The following is a 21,930-nucleotide window of genomic DNA, read 5'->3' as shown; positions in this document are numbered from 1 at the left end:
AAAATGAAGAAGAAATAAAGGTTATTATTAAAAGTCAATTTGACTAATTATATGCCATTAAAATGTACACACTTAAACAAAATGGATGAATATATACAAGAATACAAAATTTTCAGATTAACAGAACAAGAAATACATTATTTAAACAATTCCAAACTTAGAAAAATGTTCAATGAACAGGCCAAAAATGAAGACCAAAAGGAGGGAGGGAAGAAAGAAAGAAAAGAAAGAAAGAAAGAAGGGAGGGAGGAAGGGAGGGGAAAAAAGAAAACCAGGAACAAATGAATTCTATAAAAAGAAAATTATTACATAAACTGCTAACAAAAATAGGAAATATGTCAGAGGTATGGCTGAAATGCCAGCACCCTCTTAATTCTGGTTCCATATTGGAACAAAATGCCTTATATGGACCAGCCTTCCTTCAGAAGGCCAAATTTTAAGTCTTTTCCTGGTCTATGTGGTAGGTGATGCCAAATCTTTGCAATTCATGGTAGGTCTCTGAATGCAAGATGGTGATGATGAACTGAGGTGATGATACCTCCACTATAGTCCCAGAACCACAAACCAGAACTCAAGCATGGATAGCCTGAATGAGCTTCCAATGATGTCTGATTCTTAAAAGTCAGAACAATATCCCCTTGGCTGTGTATGCTAAACCCTGCCCCAATGTATAGCTGCATAACCAGGTACCATTTTCCTGAGGAGGTGAAATTTGCTTCTATCAAGCAGTCTTCCTTGAGGTGCTAATAAATCTCTTTTCTTTTCAGTTTGGTTTACTCCCTTTATTTGATTTCCATTTGGTCTAAAGATCCATGCATGCATGCACGTGTGCGTGCACACGTGGTGGGAAAAATCCTTCATTGTAACACATACATCTGAGTCCAATGAACACAGCACTAAACCAACACAATAAAACTGCATCCTCATTATTTCACTTAACCATTACTTTATTAACATTTCTCCACAGTGAATCAACTGGATAAAGTAAATTGAGGCAGCATAGCACACGGATTGACATTAGTGATTTATGCTTTATTTATTTATTTATGCTATGATTTATAGGTCAGTATGCTAAGATCCCTCAATATGCTGCCTTCAGTCACTTGGATAGTACCAGAGACTTTGAAGAAAATGAAAGGTCTGGCCACGCTCAGACTCTTTATGTTTCCCCCAAAGCTGCTCCTCTCTAAATTTTTTTGATAATCACAAAAACCCACTTTCTGGGGTTGGAGTTTTCTAGGGATTAAGATAGTTGTCTTTGCACTCAGCAGGCAAGGGCAGAGCAAGAACGCCAGTCAAGACCATCCTCAGTATTCGATGTTGAAAGGATAGTCTTTGTGATTTTTAGCACTACAAAGAGAGAAAGAGAGAAAAAAAAATATGCTGGTATAAATTTAACAAATAAGCATTTGAACTGTGTATTGTTTCTTTCTGTTGGTAGAAAATTAGTCTTAACCCCACTTAGTGGAGTTAATAATGCAAGTGTGGCAGGAGGTGGGGAGGAAGGCAGGAAGGATGGGACCAGTGATTTCACTAATAAAGGGAATCAATCCCTAGCTGAGGAAACCCTCTCTACCCAGCACCTTCTCTGTAATTTAGAGTCTTAGAAAGCTGCCTAGCGCAGTGGTCCTCTCCCTGCCTGTTTAAAACAAAACAAAACAAAAAAACAGTTTAAAAATGTAGAAAACATTATTAGTGCAGGCCAAACAAAAATAGATGGGAGGTGGGCTTTGGTCCTCCGGCTCCTGGGTTGCCCCTCCCTCAGCCCTCCCACTCAGCCTCAGCCCCTCAGAAGTTAAGTGACTTGCTCCAGGTCACACAACTAGTATCTGAGCCAGAACTTGAACCCAAGTCTTCCTGACTTTCACATCATCTCTCTATCCACTCCGCTACACTGCCTCTTGAAGCAGTTTAATCAATCCTGATCATTGTATGACAAATATTTTTTGAGGACAAAGCATAGTATAGATGGTTATGTGAACAAAACACTCTTTGGCATGCCTTTTTAGGTTATTTACAAATACTCCCAGCCTAAGAAATGTAGTGTCATTAATTGGTTCTACAAGACCACACTATTGATGATTCTGAGAAAGACTAGTTCCAGATAAACACTGCTATAAAACTGGAAATCAGCTGAATAATCTACAGGGGAGGCTGGTTATAACTTATTAGGAATTATCTTGTGAAACTATTTTACTTCTGTGACAATAAAATTTTACATGGAGTAGGTATGTCTCCAATAGTTAATGTCAATAAGAATAATTTCACCACTAAAAAGTTTTTTCAAAAGTGTTTTTAAAAGTAGAAAAAGCTAACAAAAAAAGACTAAGGGGAAGTATGACATATGACAGGTAAAGTACTGGTTTGGAGTCAGGAAGATATGCAAATCCTACCTCACACACTTACACATTAAGTGACTCAAGCCAAGGGACTTAACCTCTTTAGGCAATTCTTCAATATTCATTTATGTAGTAAGTCAGATCCAAAAAGAGATAGAGGAGATAACAAAAGATCATAGACAATTTTTATTGCATGAAATTCAAAAGTTTTTGGATTAGCAAAATTAAGACAAATAGAATAAGAATGGAAGTGACTAAGAAAAAAAAACTTTATGTGTAGATAACCAAAGACAAAAGCCAATGCCTGCTGGACAAATGGGCAAAGAATATCAGCAAACATTTCCAAAGAGAAGAATTGTAAACTGTGATATTAAAGGACAATCCAAATCATTAATAATAAGCAAAATGAAAACTCTGAGGAGCTAGCTGGGCTGGAGGCAGGTTCAGGTGCCTGGGGCCTTTTTACCCCAGAGATATATACATTGTTTCTAGTTCTATTAATCTCACTTGTGTGATTCAGATATTGTGTTTTAAACTTGTTCCCATTAATAAACCTGTTTTGTTTTTGAAAGAGGCTGTTTCTTTTCTTACCTCAATATTAAGGCAAGCCACCCAATTAACTCTTCTCATACTAAATTTGGCCCTTAAACATGTGTGTTCCAAATAGGTATATGATGTGCCTAAACTGGGTAACATGGAGGGACAAAAACTCCACGAATATCCAGAAAACACAAAATATAGTCTATCATTTTGTGATCAGTTCTTACTTTTATCAATGACTTTTCCTTTCAAATTAAGTTAAGTAAATTTACAGGTGAGTTACATCTCCAAAACTTACTAAATTTGTGCAGGCATTTGACCCAGATTCTTGTCCTTGGTCTTCCTATTTATTCCAGATGTAAATTAAGTTCCTACTTTGGTCCTCAAGTTGTAGATCAAATGTGGTCACTTGTTCCAGCACTACAGCCTCAATTTTACCATTGAGAAAAGGTAAGTGGCCAGAACAACCTTTACCAAGAAGGAGAGTGGTATACACCTATCATTGTATCTGATCCTGACTGATCCAAGGTCACGGCCATCCTCCACTAAAGCATGATTACAGAATCCTGCCTCAGGGCTGGGTTAGGGTGAATCTCATGATTCTTGACTCTGGTTGGAATTGGTAATTGTCCCTGCTGTGACATGTCGTTTCCCCAGAATAGGATATTATGGATTATAAGAAAAGCCAGTCAATGCTATCCCCACCACCACCACCACCCCCAAGACATTTCCAAAACCTCAAAGTAAAACCTGGAGGAATATTACTTTGGACTTGCTCTAAAATATCCTAACTTTTCAAATGGACAAGAATTCATGGTATTTCAACAGCTATAAACACCATTTAACCACATGCCATAGCTACACTAGCAAAATAAAGTATGTTTGCATACCCCCGTTTATATATCTCTGAGATGCATGTTTAGAAGATTAGCAGGAAAATTTCCAACAAATCCACGAATAATTGTTAAGTGTTGACTAGGTGCTAAACACTGTATGAGGTGCTGAGCTTACAAAGACAAAAGGGAGAGAAATTCTGCTCCCACAGAAAAATATAGCACTCTCCACTCTCCTAACTCTGCTAGAGTGGTATAACCTGCACAGAAAGAAGTGCACACCCAACATATACAAAATATAGACATTTGGGGGAGGGGGCATTAGCACCTGGGGGAATTTGAAGGAGGTGGCAATTGAACCAAACCTTGAAGGGATCTAAGACAGTGAGGTGAGGAGAAAAAGCATTCCAGACATCTGGATGGACAGCTTGTGCAATGACAAGGGGGCAAGAGAGAGGCAGATGTTACAGGTGAAGATAACAAAAAGTTCAGATGTTCAGAAAGATCAGAAGAAACTTGCCCTTTATTGGTTAAAATGAAACAGTGCAGGGGGCAGCTAGGTGGCACAGTGGATAAAGCACCTGCCCTGGATTCAGGAGGACCTGAGTTCAAATCCAGCTTCAGACATTTGACATGCACTAGCTGTGTGACCCTGGGCAAGTCACTTAACCCTTATTACCCGCCCCCCCAAAAAAGCAACAGTGCTTTTGTCTTTGTAAAATTAAAAACGTGGGCAGAAAATGCCCCTCGTCTGGTCCCTAGTATTTGCCTCTCTGAAAATGAAAATGAACTTGGAATATGTGCAAAATTCCAATGAATTACCATGTCTGATATCAGGCATTTAGGATCTAGGGTAAGATCCATCATCACATTGAAGCATTTAAAAGCTGATCCTCAATTTAAATTGCTTTTCTTGTGCTAATGAAACTATTAGTATCCCCCTCCCGGTTACCAGGGATCACATCCCATAATTTAGTACTAACAGAACATGCAGTGTTTACAGCAGAAGGAAGGGAAGCTACACTCACTTAGGAAGTGCAGCCAATCGAAGATTCCTATTCAGGCTGAGGAGGGCATCCATGTCTTCTTTTCTGAGTTCAAAATCAAACACCTAGAACCAAAGGATACAAGAAGATTTATTGCTGAAAAGGATTTTATACGTAATCTGTGGAGAGGCAGCATGTATAGTGGATAGACTAGAAGTTAGGAAGACCTAGGTTGGAATCTTGTCCCCCAACACTAGCTGTATAACCTTAGACAAGAAATTCTTAGCCTGTTTTATCATCTATGTAATAGGGAAAATAATAGTTGTCTTTCCACTGGACTGTAGTGACTCTGGAAGCTGTCTATAAGGCTGAAAACTGTGTGGCACTCTGCTTCACTTACATATGATTCATGCTTCAGGTAAGAAGAAATCCCCCATGATGTTAATTGGTCCTCTTTGAAGGAATGACAGTATCTTCCTCAATGAAGATACAATGAGATCATGTATGTAAAGGATTTTGTAAACCTTAAAGCATTAAAGCAATCATCATCATCAAAATCACTGCCACCACTTGCTCCAGACTCATCATTTTGAAAATGAGGTGAGATATAGAGAAACTAAGTGACTTACCAAAGTAAGGTAGTAAGCATCAGAACTAAGACTTGAACCAAAGTGTTCTGACTCCAAATCTTTTTGACTATGCTACATATTGCTAAGAGAGGATTTAAAGCCAGGAAATTAAAAACTGGTTACAAATGTCTATGAGGTTAGATTTTAATGAATACAAACTAATTATATCAGTTCAAAGTACAAAAATCCAGGAAACTGGTTCATCCCCAATCTGATGGCTCCTCTTAAAACCAACTCCAAGATATTACAAAAATTAAACACTTAGGAACTTACTTTAATCCTGTTCTATTACCTTGTAAACTTTTCTGAAAAAAGCTCTATCTGCTCTTAGTTGTAGCAGTTTGTGACAACTTTTGGATAAGAATGATGAATTCTAACTTGACCTGACCCAACTTAATATTCCATGTATGAAAATACAGAATGGAAAAACATTCTGTTGCTAAGAATTAACTTGAACTTTTGTCTTTCACAACAGATGTCACACTGATGGCTGATATTCAAACATCCAACACAAGGAGGGAGTAGTTTCCCCAAAGTAACCATTATATAACCAGTGTCCTAAGATTGTTTTAATATAGCTGCTATTTTGTTTGAGACAGTAAGTCACGTAACAGGCTGGAGCTTGCAGAATTTAGCTGAGACAAGAATCTTTGTTTTGGCTCAGACATCAATTACAGCCTTGGTGCTATGTGGTCAGTTCCTGTTTTGTTTTCAAAATTCAGCATGAGACATTAGCTTTAGTTCCAGGACTTATTTGCTGATCAGTTTGTTAATTTACCTGATGTCTGTCTTCCCCTTTTGCTATCCATTCTTTGATGGATAAATTTTTCTTTCCCTTTATAAAATTCCTAATGGGTCCATCTTGATTTGTCCTTTGTAAGACTTTTAGAAATGTTACTCATTTTTAAATTGGTTTTTGTGTACCATGGGACACTGCTCTGAGCACCTAATAAAAAAGTTATTAAAATGTCTTCATGTTGATGTCATGGGGAAATAGGTGGTGGGGGTCCTTAGGTATTCCTTGGTAAAGAATTACACTTCTCACACCAAGTTCAATTAAAATAAAATGGTCTTTCATTTGGTCACTAGAGAAAGTGACCAAGAGAGAAGTCAAAGACTTCGCCTTAAGGAAAGAAGATGGCTTAAAGACATCTTTCTCTGAGAACAGAAGAAAGGCCAAAGCTGTTATAGAGGATAGATGGGGTGACCACCTGACAATGGAAAGTTCCCTTTGGGGTAGGGTTGGAAAAGTTTGAATGAGGGGTAGGATGGGAAAGGCTTTAATGAGGGGTGGTGGTCCTGACTTCTGGAGCTATTTTAGGTATGTCCTCTCCCCCTCCTTCTTAGGTGTGTCAGTTCTTCAGTTTAGCTTCTCAAGGAGAAAACCTCTGATTTACTCTAGACCCAAACCACTGATAAATGATTGGAAGAAGTACTTATCAATGAATCCCTGGATATTTTTATATCCCCAGTATTTGGATACAATTTCCCATTAAAAAATGAAGAAATCAAAAATGCAAATAAAAGTCTACAAAGTATAGACTGAGAAATTCTGTCTCCAGAACTTGGAGTCTCAGCCAGTTCCACAAAGGTTCCAGGCTTTATTCTGCCTATTGGAGTACTTTTGAGCATCCTAACTATTGTAAAAGCTGGAATATTTTACAGAGATCATGTTGTTACCTTATGAGTCTCTATAATATTCCTTGAATTGGGAGAAGGGGAATGATGGTGTGTGAGAAAATAATGGGTTTTGGAATGCCCAAAGGCCCCTGGCTCAAGGGGATTGACTAGATTGACTGACTTCACTAATTAACTCACTTAAAGTTAATTCAATTAAAACCACACCTGCCTGGCCCTCAAGGGGGTGTGTTCTCAGAGGGTTGCAAACTGACCTCAACAAGGGACCACCCTCAAATCCATTGAACCAATAGATTTGGGTGATGCTAGCCAATTAGCTTGAAGCAATGTGTATGGACTCCCTCTCCTAAGGATGCAGAAAAAGCTTCCACTGGGAGTTTGGCTCCTGAATACAATCATGGTGGAGGACTTAGAGGAAGCAGGACAGGATGGAGCTCTAGACTAGATAGGCCTTTTCTTAACTTTCTGACCCAGGTATTCCCCTTTTACTAACACTTGGTATGCTTTAATAAATGCTTAATGGTCCAAAACTGTTGCTAAAGCTTCTCATTTATAAGTAAAAAATATATTAGAAACCCCAGCTAATTTTCCCTAAACTTGGGACAGAAATAAGGTGAACACACATAATTTTATATGTCAGAGGTGGTAGATTAGTGGAAAGTGATAAATATGAGAGGGGACACTCTGCTGGGATATTCCCAATCAGGACTGTGGGAGGCTGTACTGGGACCCCCAGCCAATGAACCCAGGAGTTGGTACTTCCCTGATTTGGTAATATATTTTCCCTTTAAATATCTACATAGTGGTTGCTTTTGCTTTTATAGTTACATTGTTAGGCTGCTTACTTTATTGCTGCTGCAAAACTATTATCTCTTTTCCTGTACTATATTAATTAAATCTAACTTTCTTCAACTGATGTTGGAGTGTCATTTTGTAGGAGCAAATCCGAACAGGATTCGTTGTACAAAATGCCTCTGTTTAAGAAATATGCTGAAAAAGGAAAAGAAATAATTGGAGTTTGTAGAAAAGGGTGGGCACTTTTGACTGTGTATAGGATAGTTTGTGAGGATAGGAATAAGACGATAGAAGAAAGAGTAGGTTTGAAAAAAGAGGTGGCTGAATTACAGGGAAAATGATTTATGTTACAATGTCAGAATTTTATACTTGGAGATCAAGCTCGGAATTATCAGAGTATAGCTGAGAAAGCTGCTATGAGAATGGCTCAGTATGAATATAAGAAAAGAAAGACGGAAAGTGATGGGACATGGAGGATGACTATTGATTACAGACAATTCTTTCTTTCTTTCTTTCTTTTTTTTTGCAGGGCAATGGGGGTTAAGTGACTTGCCCAGGGTCACACAGCTAGTAAAGTGTCAAGTGTCTGAGGCCGGATTTGAACTCAGGAACTCCTGAATCCAGGGCCGGTGCTTTATCCACTGCACCACCTAGCTGCCCCCAATTACAGACAATTAAACAAGGTAACTCCTCCACTTTATACAGCTGTCCCGGATACAGTGACTTTAATAGAGACTATTCAAACTTACCCTGGGAAGTGGTATGCAGTTATAGATCTTGCAAATGCCTTTTTTACAATACCAGTAGATTCTAGTCAGTGGGACCAGTTTACCTTTACTTGGCAAAGGAAACAATGTGCTTTCATAGGACTTCCTCAAGGATATTCGCATAGCCCTACTATTTGTCATAGAACTGTGGCTGAACACTTGAATGAATTAAAACTTTCTGGAGTACAAACTATTCATTAGATTGATGACATTATGGTTCAAGGAGAGAACAAGGTAATAGTGGAAAAGGTACTACATGCTTTGATCACATGAAGGAGAAGGGGTGGGAGATAAATCCTGCTAATATACAAGGGCCTGCCCAGAATGTAAGATTTTTAGGAATTACGTGGAATGCAGGCCATAGAGAAGTCTTACTGAAAGCCAAACAGAAAATGGCTGACTTTGCTCCTCCTACCTCTAAACAAGAAGTACAGAAATTTGTTGGACTTTTTGGATACTGGAGGAATCACATTCCTCATTTGGGACACATTTTAAGTCCTCTTTATAGAGTAACTGGAAAGAAATATGAATTTGAATGGGGACTCCTTCATCACTTAAAATTGAACATGCTCAAGAAGAAAGTATTATTAAAGTTGTATCATTTAACCCTATTACTAAAGTGGTGTTAAAAACCTCAGGGAAGAGAGGAAGTAGTCAATGGCTGAACTTATGGAAGTATATCAGGCCATTTTTTTTTAAAGGGAACAATGTCATACTTTTATTGATTCATGGGTGTTGGCTAATGGATTAACTACCTGGATGCCAATCTGGCAAACAAAGAATTGGGATATACATGGAAAAACTATTTGGGGGTATGAAATGTGGAAAGATATATGGGAATGGGTTCAATTTACTAATATCTTAGTTTTTCATGTAGATGCCCGTATGGATGTGAATTCAGCAGAACGTGAATATAACACCCATGTGGATGGACTGGCCAAAATAGGGGTAACCCAAATTGAGTCCAGTTTCTCCTGCTGACAATGAGGAACTTTTATCATTGGCAAAGATGACTCTTAACTTACAAACAAGAGCAAGCACTGCTATTAAGCAAGTTCAAATGGTAGGGGGTATAATTGATAGTGATTATAGAGGAGAAATTATGGTTATACTGGAGATTACAAATTATATACTGTACCATTCACACAAACCTTCCTTTCAGAATGACAGTTTCTTCTTATAGTTTCCTAGTTGCTGTTAGAGATTGCTTACTCCTGGACCCCCTGATATCCCGTTGCTAAAGGGAGAAATTCACTTTGGATGGAGAGACTCCACTCAAAACTGCACCCAAGATAATTATATTTGTCTTGCAAATCAAATCTGCCTTTGGGGTAATTTATCCTGGGATGGACAAGCAACCAGCTGGAAGGGGAGTCCCGATATGGACATTTTTTAAAGGGAAACATGACACAAATAATATTTAATAATTTTGTAAACATGACTGGTTGTTTATATAATCAGTCCCTCTTGCTCCCACCTAAACAGTGGATTGCCTCACAAATGAACAGTGTGCCAAAACTTCAGATTATAGAAGGACCAATATTACAATACCTCTTTATAAGGAAATTAAAACTATCTTGTACTAATAGCACACCTATTGTGGGGAGAGGGCCATTTATGAACTATCCTAGAATTTTACACCTGACTAGACAGGAAGACATATGTATACACCTTCCATAGTAAAAATACCCTTCAGTTGTGTTAACGTAACTCAGCAAGTTCTGAAATTTGTATTATATTACAACATTAGCTTTCCAGTAATGAAAACTTGTAATCATTAGGAAAGAGTGTGGTATGATACTTAACTTGGTGGAGCAGGAACTGATTTGGGCTTAATTAATTCAGTAGATCTTGAGTCCCTTTCCAGCAGACTGCACAGTGCTGGACAGGATGTGTCTCAAGCTTTAACTCTTAATGCACAATGGCTGCCCACAATGATCCTGCCTCACCAACATACTTTGAACTATCAAAAGGAAAATGCTCAAAAATTGTTAATGTTAGGTGACTCAACAATGTAAAATGTAATGTTTAAAGCCTATTTAACTAATGATCATTGGATATCAAAAGCTGTACTTAATGCCTATTGCAATAGTCAATACTGTATTGGAACTGTAACTCACTTTAAGATCACCTCTACTACCATCATGTGTAATTTTCTTGTAATCTCATTCATATTACACAACTATTTTGCTTTACCCCAGATTGAAGGGGAGCATATTGATCTGAATAATGTAACATGTTCTTAATGACTGTACTAAATGCTATCAAGGTCTAGTATGTGGGATGGTGACTTGGCAGATGGAACCCTGCTTGTTGAGCCATTCCTTTAACTTGTGTTCTCTTACTCTTTTTCCCCAAGCTAATTTTTCTATGTTATATGAAGTAGTGGCCCCACATAATCCAACTGATCTTGATTCTGTTGAAAAGAAGGTGCCGTTTGCAAGATGTCTAGACAAGGTTTCTTTTCTCCACTGGCAGGGTGATAATTTTTACTTTTCCCCTGACCAGGTGGATGATGTTACTTTTTCTTGGGTACCCAAACCTTTGCTTTTACCCTCAATGAATTATCCCTTGACCCTTTAATGGCCATTTTAAAATCTTCCATAGATTTGAAGACCCTACTGGATAAAAATGAAAGAGCACTCACTCATACCACTAAGAGCACAGAGGCTTTCTGGCCTACCTCAACCTCCCCCACCCCTTCCCTTTTCCCTTACTTATATTAACCCTTGTTCCTTAAAGCCATTCTTTGTTTTGTTTGTTTTTGAAAGGCATTGAAAAGACCTGGAATTCACCACATACTTAAGAGTACTTAGCAAAACTTTTGCTGTTTTTGTTTTTGTTTTTGACTTTTGTTTCGTTTGCTTTCTTTTTTAACTCAATTTTGTAAACTGAATGAATTTCAAAGACATTTCTAGTATATACCATTCAGCTCTGATGACTGCAAAAATCTATTACTTTGACTGGGCTAAGGATATAGGTGGGGCCATTGGGCCTCAGAAGCTGAAGCTATCACAATTTTTTTTGAAAGAACCATGGGTTTAATGAGTTTGTTTATAGGATTATGTTTTTTTTTAAAGGGGGTTATTGAACCCTATTGCTTGGTTTAAGTATTATTGAACCCTACTGCTTAGTCTGTATAGCAACCAATGAACATATTGAGTCTTGTTGATTTAGGTTTTATTTATTGTTGATAAATTGATTATCACTTCAAGTATCTGTTATTATCATACTAGATAGAGAATTCATGTACAAGGTGATGTGGTTTACTTACTCAAAGAAGATTATGTAATAATGTTTAATATTATCAGCCATTTACATTCATTTATCATTTATATGTCATTGTGACTATGTATATACTCTGGGTATGGTTTTGAATTATTGTATGTATTACAAATATGTCCTGAGTTATGCAGCATAACACACATTTTTACCATCATATTGTCTTTGGTGAAATTAATGAGATTTATGAATTATGGAAACTTATCATTTCAGAGACTAATTGCTCTTACAATGAGCTTGATGGAGATGGTTCAACTCCACGATGCAGGCCCTAGAAAGAATATATGTACAATAGGAGGAGAGACAGATACAAGTAAGATGCCCTGATGGAGGCTGAGAGAATAGCCAAATGCATTCAAGAAGTCCATAGTTTGCTTATGATGGCAACTATGTAGACCACAATTGCTGGACATAGTCCAGTTTCATCTTCTCTCCCTCCAAAAATGGCCTAGTGTCATGGAAGCTCCAACACATGCACCTGGTTTAACTTGTTTTCTTTTTCTTTCACTCAGTCTGATGGCATGGTCAGAATTCATCCACCTGGGGCCTAGCACAATTACCGGATGTCTCGGAACCACGAGATGTGGTATGGTAACCTTTCCATAACATTATCAGGTGTCATCACGGACACATTACTAAATTTGGCCTTGATCCAGACACATGGTGGTAAGCAGTGTTATAGATTGCATAACTGTCTCAACTCTGTATTGTATATGGGTATAAGTATTCCCCAAAAGAGGGGAATGTAATATGCCATGTATATCAAGTTTAAATATGAGTTATATTTTGAAGAACTCTCACTGTTTAATTTGATCATTGACAAAGCTATACTAAGGATTAGTGAAAATCCAGCAGTTCAACAGCTAAAGAAGTGAGAGAGTCCAGAGACAACCAGAATCCAGACCAGAGCCCAGTTTTCCTGATGACATCTCAACACTCAAAGAAGACAAGATTTCAAAGACTTTAAATGAACAGTTTTGTTTTTTCCTTCTGTTTTATATACACCATCTGTAGTAAGTATTCTCTGCAGAGGACCTCCCTCTGTAGACATTGTCATAGTGTGAGTTCTTGAGGGACTGCCCCTCTGAACAAAATTTCCCCTTTCTCCCTTTCCTATATTGTTATTAACATATTGTTGGTTAGCATAGGGTATTATATTCTGTTATTTTTTACTGTTTCATCAAGGAAACACTCCATGCTCCTTAACAAAAACAAAATGGGGCGATGTAGAGAACTCAGAGGGCCAGAGGCCTTTTCTGAAGTTCCCCTTCCCGGTGTTATGCCCAAATCTTTAAGCTTGAGGAGGAATGGTTAAAAGTGTTTCAGACAGGGGCAGCTAGGTGGCGCAGTGGATAAAGCACCGGCCCTGGAGTCAGGAGTACCTGAGTTCAAATCCGGCCTCAGACACTTAACACTAGCTGTGTGACCCTGGGCAAGTCACTTAACCCCAATTGCCTCACTAAAAAAAAAAAAAAAGTGTTTCAGACTATAGTCCAAACCTTTAGGAATGTCAAGGATCTGGCAAAGTGTTCTGAGAATCAAGGACAGGAAGTGAGGAAGACAGAATAACAAAATGTTAAGAGGAAAAGTTCTCATGGCCACAAGATTAAATAAGAAGCCAGTTTGGTCTCACTATCTTATAACTGTTCCCGGAAGTATGCTGTAAATATCGATGATAATTTGGTGAACGGTTTTGTTATTCAAAAAATGTTCTCATGAACTCATGCTTTGTTTTACCATAAGAGAATTGCTAGCTGGGAAATAAAGAGTAGAGTAGAGCTTGCTGCAGAAAGAACTGCCTCCTGTCGTTCGTCTCCCCTTTTATCCCTTTTCGTTCCCCAGATCTGAAGCGCTGGCCGTTTCAACAGGGCAGTTACTACCTTATTAAATTTTATATACTTCTTTAGAAGCAAAATATGCAAAAAGTTCAATTTCTTGTTTTTCTTGTTATTGTTCAGTTGCTTCCAACTCTTCATGACTTCATTTGGAGTTTTCTTGGCAAAGATACTAGAGTAGCTTGCCATTTCCTTCTCCAGATCATTTTACAGATGAGGAAACTAAGACAAGTAGGGTTAAGTGACTTGCCCAGGGTCACACGGCTAGTGTCTAGAGGCAGATTTGAATTCAGAAGACTTACTGTCCTGACTCTAGGCCTGTCACTCTATCCACTGTGCCATCTAACTGCCTCCTTATACAAGTCTATCTGTCTGTGAAATGTTTGTTGATGATTATTAAAAAAGAAAATTTAAAAGAGAAGGGGAAAGGGGAGGAATGGGGAAGGAAATAAGCATTTATATAACACCTGGTACTATGCCCATAGTTATTTATAAGCTCTTTGTAAACCTTATTGTCATGGGGCGCAGAGCACCCCAGAATTTCTCTGGGGCACACCGAGGAATCTTCTCCTTGAGAAACTAAACCAGAGGACAGATAACGCCTAGAGGAACCAAATAGGACTAAACTAGCTTGGGATTCCTACCCTTCATTCTGGTCTCCCTTACCCTGGGGAGATAAATTTGGGTGTGGCTTCGGCCTTTGTGTTCTGAAGAGGGATCCGTAGCCACCCCTCACCCAATTCCTCTAGTCACTACTAGTGGGGGATGGTCCTCCACTCCTCACCCAATTCCCCCAGCTATCACCAGTGGGGGATGGTCCACCTTCATTAAAGGAACTTTCCACAGGCAGATGGTCCACCCCCATCAGGCCTCTATAAAAGTACCTTCCAGTCTCCTGTTCGAGGAGATTTGGTACCTCTGAGCCATGTGCTTTATGCCAAATCTCCCCATGAAAAGTCCAAGGATTTCTTTCATGGTTTCCCTCCCCCCACCCTTCCCTTCCCTTGCTCCTAAATAAACTATCACCTTGTTCTAACTAAGTTTTGTGTGCAAGAGGGTGTAATTCTTTAAAGAGGAATTCCCAAGAACCCCAACCCCAACTCATACCCCATTTTCCCACCATATCATCATCATACAGGTGAAAAATCAGGCATGAAGGAGTTAAGTGTCTTGTTCAGGGTCATATAAGTAAGTAGGAAAGCCAGGATTTGAATCCAGGTCTTCTGACTACAAATCTAATGCCTGTCTACTCCATCCTCCTATCTCTAGTTCCCTGTTCCTGAAGAAGTCTAAGGACATTGCAGAAGGACAATTCCCTTCACACTTTTTGGCCTGATGACTGATAAATTGTGGGCCAGTCATCTGCCAGCCTGCAAGACATACCTGGAAGTTCTCTTTTATTCGACTTGGTGTGACAGATTTAGGAATTACCGCCACATTTCTCTGTATCTGAAATCGGATCAAAACCTGTGAAAAAGACCCACATATGAAGATTATGTAGAATCAGCTAATTATTTCTTTTTTCACTACTAAAAGTGTAATTTTGCTTTCTTTAATACCTCTCCAACCACAGGATACTCATTCTAATAGATAGTTTTTATTATATCATCACCAAAGTCTGAAATTAACCGACCAGATTCTGCTACCATGTCACATGAGGAAGGTCAATGAGCCTCAGCATTCTAGTAATTATGACAGTAGAACAAAATTAATTTTAATAATAAATTTTGCCTTGTTAGGTATTCCAAAGAGATTAGTTTGCTGGGGAATGCTACAGATAGTCTGTTCTTATTCTAGTATTTAGGGAAGGGGTTAAACAAAGAAGTACCCCTGGAACTAGAAACACCATAAATTTCATGAATTGTTGAACATTTATGTTCAACCACCACCATCATTGTTACAATCAAGTTTGTTTAATATTTTCCTCATTCTACGGGGAAATGAATGCTCATCTTTTGGAGAAGTTAATATCTAGCAGCAGGGACTACTAGTGTGTACAGGGAACCCAGGATAACTGACTACGGGGCTAGAGAATTGCATGTTTTCCCTCTTCTTAAGGCTAGTTTCAGGCTCAAGGCCAGGGTCTTTCAAGTTCTCTATGACTTGGCTTTCACATACTTCATTCTCCCATCAGACTAGACTAGTTACCATCACATGCAAACATCTCAGGCTTTGCCACCTTTGTGCAACTGTAATTCAAATCATTTCCTACACCTAGAAGGCCACTATTGCAAATATGAATGACTCTTGAAGATTTAGCACAAGGAGCCCTATTTGGATCAGTCAGGGCATGGTACAGAGGGCAATCTGTGGAAGAAAGGGGTATCATGGGCTCAGTATCTGTGAGGCCTTTTGGCAATACCTAGGGTAGGGTCAAAGGGAAATGCTTAGGGTTACTTGAACCATTCCATTTTATAATATTTAATACCCAGAAGGGTGGAAATTATTTCTTCTCTCATTATACCAGATCCCTTTACCACAAGCCTGTGTTACCTATGAGGATGGCAAATGGCTCCTGGCAGCTTAGAGAAGACCACAGGGAATCGGACAAAGTCAACTTCCCATAGCTACAGCTATTCCTGATTCTGTCACTGTTGCAGGACGGTGTGTGATATGGCGCTGTCAATCTGGCCAGTGCTCTTTCATTCCTGTGGCTGAGATTAGTGAGGAACCCTTTGTTTTCACACAGGAAGGAGTCTAATATATCTTCACTGTCTTTCTTCAGGGATAGCTTCATATCATTATTCAATCTATGCTTGACAGGGATCTGAGAGAAGACTCCCTTCCTGTAATGGGACACTCACATACGCCACTACATTATTGGCATCATGTTAACTGGACCAGATAAGGCTATTGTGGTGAAGCCCCTAGATCAGATGGTGGGACAAGGGCAAGAATCTACTTTTTAAAAATCCAGGGTCGGGGCAGCTAGGTGGTGCAATGGATAGAGCACTGGCCCTGGATTCAGGAGGACCTGAGTTCAAATCTAGCCTCAGACACTTGACACTTACTAGCTGTGTGACCTTGGGCAAGTCACTTAACCCCAATTGCCTCACCAAAAAAAAAAAAAAAATTCCAAAAAAAATAAAAATAAAAATAAAAATAAAAATCCAGGGTCCATTTTAGTCAAGTTTTGGAAATACAGTGAGTAAGGAAAGCTCAGAGGGTTACAGGCACTAGTCCAAATAACCTATCACACTGGCTTCCCCACAGTCTAAGAAGGAAGCACAGAGACTTGTTGGATTCTAGCTTTTAAGAGAACCCACATTCCCTCCTGGGTATCCTGATGGCCCCCATTTACTGATTCATCTGCAAGTGAGATCCACAACAGCCTTGAAAGATCTAAAGTAGCCTGTCCAACAGTGTCCTTCCTTAGCCTCCTAGGACCCCGAAAGGCCCATGACTCTGTAAGACTTATCACTCACCACATGAACCCAACACAGTCTTTCTGAAGGGAGAAGGAAAGGCCTAGGATTTCTGGCTTTTATTCTCCTCCACATTTTTGTGGTATTTTGTTTTCCCCTTTCCCCCTTAGTACTGCCTTTACTGTGACTGTCCAGTAAAAGCCCTATAAGCATTAAAATGCTGGAAGGTCTTAGAAGATCCTTAATACCTTGCAACTAATGGGTAGTATGTGATAGAGCCAGCATTTCCCTGATGCAGCATCTTCCCTTCTACTACAACACAGGGAAGGTTTTACCTAAAAGAAAACAAAGCTACCCCAGCGCTTAACTAGTTTTACCTTCCTTGACACAGTTTCCTTCTCTCCTCTCCCCCCACCCCACCCTCACTTCCTTCAGTCAACTTTGGGAAGGCCCAGGACAAAGCAGTCCCAGGACCTGATGGCCCCAAGCTTCCTGATTATTTAGTGGCATAAAAAGCCTCGGTCACATGTAGTCTAAGCGTCTCAGACTTGGTGGGTGTCCAAGACCACACAAGTCACTCTGATGATCTGCCAAGTGGACACAATTCCATAAGAAGACAAGGGGGATCAAGTACCACCGTATACTTGCTGCATATTCTTGCCATTTTAGGACAAAGTAAATATTCTTTCATAAATGTTCAATAACTCATGAGGGATAAATTTCATCCCAAGTGAACCTGAACTAAGAAAGTGCTGATACTGGAGCTCTACCTCCAACACATGTTATCTGTCTTATATCTAACATACTCTTAAGATCCTTGAGAACAAAGACTGGGTCTCATTTATCTCTGACTCTCTCATAGAGTCTAGTATAACATATTTTATGTTGAAGGCACCCGATAAATGTTTGTTAAGTTTGTTGAATATCATCCAGCAAATATGGCAGGACTTTTTCCGCCCCTGTACCTGAGCTTCAGATTTCTTGTATTTTTCTGCAATCTTCTTAATAATGGGTTCATTGAAGACCTCACTAGAGAGAGGGAACAAGAGAGAATTAAACAGAAGAATGATCGTCCCACCCCTTCCCTCCCTTTATCACCACTCCTCTGGGCTCCTGCAGTAGTCTCTTCATAAGTCTCCCTGCATCCACATTCTCCCTTCTGCAATCTATCCAAATGGCTGCCAAGTTAGTATCATTAAAACAAGGGCCTGACATTGTCACTCCCCTACACAAAAAGCTTCAGTAGCCTCAGGATACAAACTTATATTGAAAGTGTCTTATAGGGGCGGCTAGATAGCACAGTGGATAAAGCACCGGCCCTGGATTCAGGAGGACCTGAGTTCAAATCTAGCCTCAGACACTTGGCACTTACTAGCCGTGTGACCCTGGGCAAGTCACTTAACCCCCATTGCCCCGCAAAAAAAAAAAAAAAAGAAAAGAAAAAAAAAGAAAGTGTCTTATATTGAAAGCCTTCCCAGTCAGGCTCCTGCCTTTCAAGCTAACTATTCATTACCCTACTCTACACACTGTACATTCTAACCACACTGGCCTGCCTGTCCTTTGTACACAATATCCCATCTCCCATTTTCTGCACAGCTTATATTCCAAATCTATTCTGTACTCTGTCTCTTCATCTCCATCCACCTTCAAACTTCAGCTCATGTGTTATGTCCTACATAAGGCCCCTCTTGATCATCCTTGTTTTTTGTGCCCCACCCCTGTGGAAATCACTTCGTGTATAATTTGAATTTTCACACGTGTGTACATATCATTTCCCTCAACCCTGATGGTAGAAATGAACCCACAAAGCATCCTTACCTCGTGCCCCCAAGTGGACGATAGGCTGTCACAGAGATACCTTTCGAATGGCAATAGTTGATCAGCTTCTCCTGAGTGAGGAATGGGTGGCTCTCTATCTAGAATCAGATTCACAACATATCAAAAGAGAAGTCACAGAATAATTTTTTTTGGTTGAGTCTGGTTATTTTAAAGAATTATATTTTACTTGTATTTATACCTTTTGGTTGTTTTTTTTTGTTTTTTTTTGTTTTTGCGGAGCAATGGGGGTTAAGTGACTTGACCAGGGTCACACAGCTAGTAAGTGTCAAGTGTCTGAGGCCGGATTTGAACTCAGGTACTCCTGAATACACGGCCGGTGCTTTATCCACTGTGCCACCTAGCTGCCCCTATACCTTTTGTTTTTAACATTGTGTTTATTTCTGAATATGTACCTCCCCCAAAATCCCTTGTAAAAGGTTTCAAAACAAAGTGAGGGAGCAGGGCAAAGGGAAAGTGGCTCAAAAAAACAACCAAACATGTTGACTGTATCTGATAGTAAATATACCCTTAATCTCATAATTCCTCCTGCAATGAAAAGACAGAGGTTTATCTTCTCAAACCATCTCCTTTAAGAGCAGGCTTTGGGGCAGCTAGGTGGCACAGTGGATAGAGCACCAGCCCTGGAGTCAGGAGGACCTGAGTTCAAATCCAGCCTCAGACACATAACACTTACTAGCTGTGTGACCCTGGGCAAGTCACTTAACCCCAATTGCCTCACTAAAAAAAAAAAAAAAAAGCAGGCTTTGCCATTATAATTAAAGAGCATCTAGTTTAATTTTTTTCTTTCTTTTTACATTGTTTCAATTGTATATATCATTTTCTCATTTCTACTTACTTCACTCTATTTCAGTACATACAAGTCTTACAAGTGTCTCTCAATTTGTTATGTTTATCATTTCTTTTTTTTCATAAAAGTATTTTGTTATTTTCCAGTTACATGTAGAGATAGTTTTCAACATTTGTTTTTATAAGATTTCTAGTTCCAAATTTTTCTCCCTCCCTCCCCAAGACAGCAAGTTATCAGATATAGGTTATGTATGTACAATCACATTAAACATATTTCTGCATTAGTCATGCAAGAAGAATCAGAGCAAAAAGGAAAAATCTCAAAAAAGAAAAACAACAAAAACAATATAAATAGTATGGTTCAATCTGTATCTAGATTCCACAGTTCTTTTTTTTTTTCCTGTATTTGGACAGCATTTTCCATCATGAGTCCTTTGGAACTATCTTGGACCATTGTATTGCTGAAAAGAATCAAGTCTATCACAGTTGATCAACACACAATGTTGTCAACACTGTGTGTACAATGTTCTCCTGGTTCTGCTCATCTCACTCAGCATCAGTTCATGCAAGTCCTTCCAGGTTTCTCTGAAATCTGCCTGCACATCGTTTCTTTCAGCACAATAGTATTCCATTACATTCATATACTACAACTTGTTTAGCCACTCCCCAGTTGATGGGCAACCCCTCAATTTCCAATTCCTTGCCACCACAAAAAATCAGCTATAAATATTTTTGTACATGTGGGTCCCTTTCCCCCTTCCATGATTTCTTTGGGAAAAAGACCCAAAAGTGGTATTGCTGGGTCAAAGGGTATGCACAGCTTTATCACCCTTTGGGCATAATTCCAAATTGCTCTCCAGAATGGTTGGATCAGTTCACAGCTCCACCAACAATGCATTAGTGTTCCAATTTTTCCACAGCTTCTCCAACATTTATTATTTTCCTTTTTCGTCATATTAGCCAATCTGATAGGTATCAGGTGGTACCTCAGAGTTGTAGAATTAGTTGTAGATTAGAGAAATTTGCATTTCTCTAATCATATGGCAATAAGTAGCTTTGATTTCTTCATTAGAAAACTGCCTGTTCATATCCTTTGACTATTTCTCAATTGGGGAATGACTTGGATTCTTATAAATTTGATTTAGTTCCCTATATATTTTAGAAATGAGGCCTTTATCAGAAATACTGGCTATAAAAATTGTTTCTCAGCTTTCTGTCTCCCTTCTAATTTTGGATGCACTCCTTCTGTTTATACAAAACTTTTTAATTTAATGTAATCAAAATCATCCATTTTGCATTTCGTAATATTCTCTATCTCTTCTTTGGTCATAAACTGTTCTCCTTTCCAAAGATCTGAAAGGTAGACTATTCCTTCCTCTCCTAATTTACCTATGGTATCACATTTTACGTCTAAATCATTTACCCATTTTGACCTTATTTTAGTATATGGTGTAGATGTTTGGTCTATGCCTAGTTTCTGACATACTATCTTCCAGTTTTCCCAGCAGTTTTTGTCAAATACTGAGTTCCTATCCCAGAAGTTGGAGTCTTTGGGTTTATCAAATAGTACATCACTACAGTCATTTACCTACTGAGTCTCCTGTGCCTAACCTATTCCATTGATCCTCCACTCTATTTCTTAGCCAGTACCAAATAGTTTTGATGACTTGCCATTTTATAGTAAAGCTTCAGATTTGGTACAGCTAGCCCTGGATATTCTTGACCTTCTGTTTTTCCAGATGAATTCTGTTATTATTTTTTCTAGCCCTATAAATAATTTTTAGGGAGTCTGATTGGTATGGCAACTGAATAAGTAAATTAATTTAGCTGGAATTGTCATTTTTATTATATTAGCTCAGCCTATCCATGAACAATTGATATTTTTCCAATTATTTAGATATGATTTGATTTGTGTGAAAAGTGCTTTGTATTGTGTTTATAGAGTTCCTGGGTTTGTCTTGGCAGGTAGACTCCCAAGTATTTTATATTGTCTGCTGTTGCTTTTAATGGAATTTCTCTTTTCTCTCTCTTGCTGCTGGACTATGTTGGTCATGTTTATCATTTCTTTCAATGCGACAAACATTTTATTTTTTTCCAGCTACATGTGAGGGTACTTTTCAACATTAATTTTCATAGATTTAGAGTTCCAAATTTTTCTCCCTCCCTCCCTTTTCTTCCCCCCTCCACAAGACATCAACCAGGTTATATATGTACAATCCACAAGTGCTCTTTTTATCAGTTCTTTCTATGGGGGTGGATAATATGCTTCATCATCAGTCCCTTGGGATTATCTTAG

The 21,930-nt window shown here is 38.8% G+C and overlaps 1 protein-coding gene across 1 annotated transcript in view; it reads right to left on the bottom strand.

Annotated features, from left to right (window-relative positions):
* Nucleotides 1-929: 929 nt before the first annotated feature.
* LOC122729944 (1,5-anhydro-D-fructose reductase-like) overlaps nt 930-21,930 on the bottom strand; it is a 38,750-nt gene continuing 17,749 nt past the window's right edge. Inside the window, exons 6-10 of the mRNA XM_043969093.1 lie at nt 18,828-18,925; nt 17,975-18,038; nt 15,028-15,111; nt 4,741-4,823; nt 930-1,350 (exon numbers count right to left, since the gene is read on the bottom strand). Coding sequence (XP_043825028.1) covers nt 1,308-1,350; nt 4,741-4,823; nt 15,028-15,111; nt 17,975-18,038; nt 18,828-18,925 — 372 coding nt within the window. The 3' untranslated portion in view covers nt 930-1,307. The remainder of the gene's footprint in view (nt 1,351-4,740; nt 4,824-15,027; nt 15,112-17,974; nt 18,039-18,827; nt 18,926-21,930) is intronic.

Source organism: Dromiciops gliroides, chromosome 5, assembly GCF_019393635.1.
Source record: "Dromiciops gliroides isolate mDroGli1 chromosome 5, mDroGli1.pri, whole genome shotgun sequence".
Lineage (NCBI taxonomy): Eukaryota > Metazoa > Chordata > Mammalia > Microbiotheria > Microbiotheriidae > Dromiciops > Dromiciops gliroides.
The sequence above is the reverse complement of the archived record's forward strand: the minus strand, read 5'-3'. Positions and strand labels throughout refer to the sequence as shown.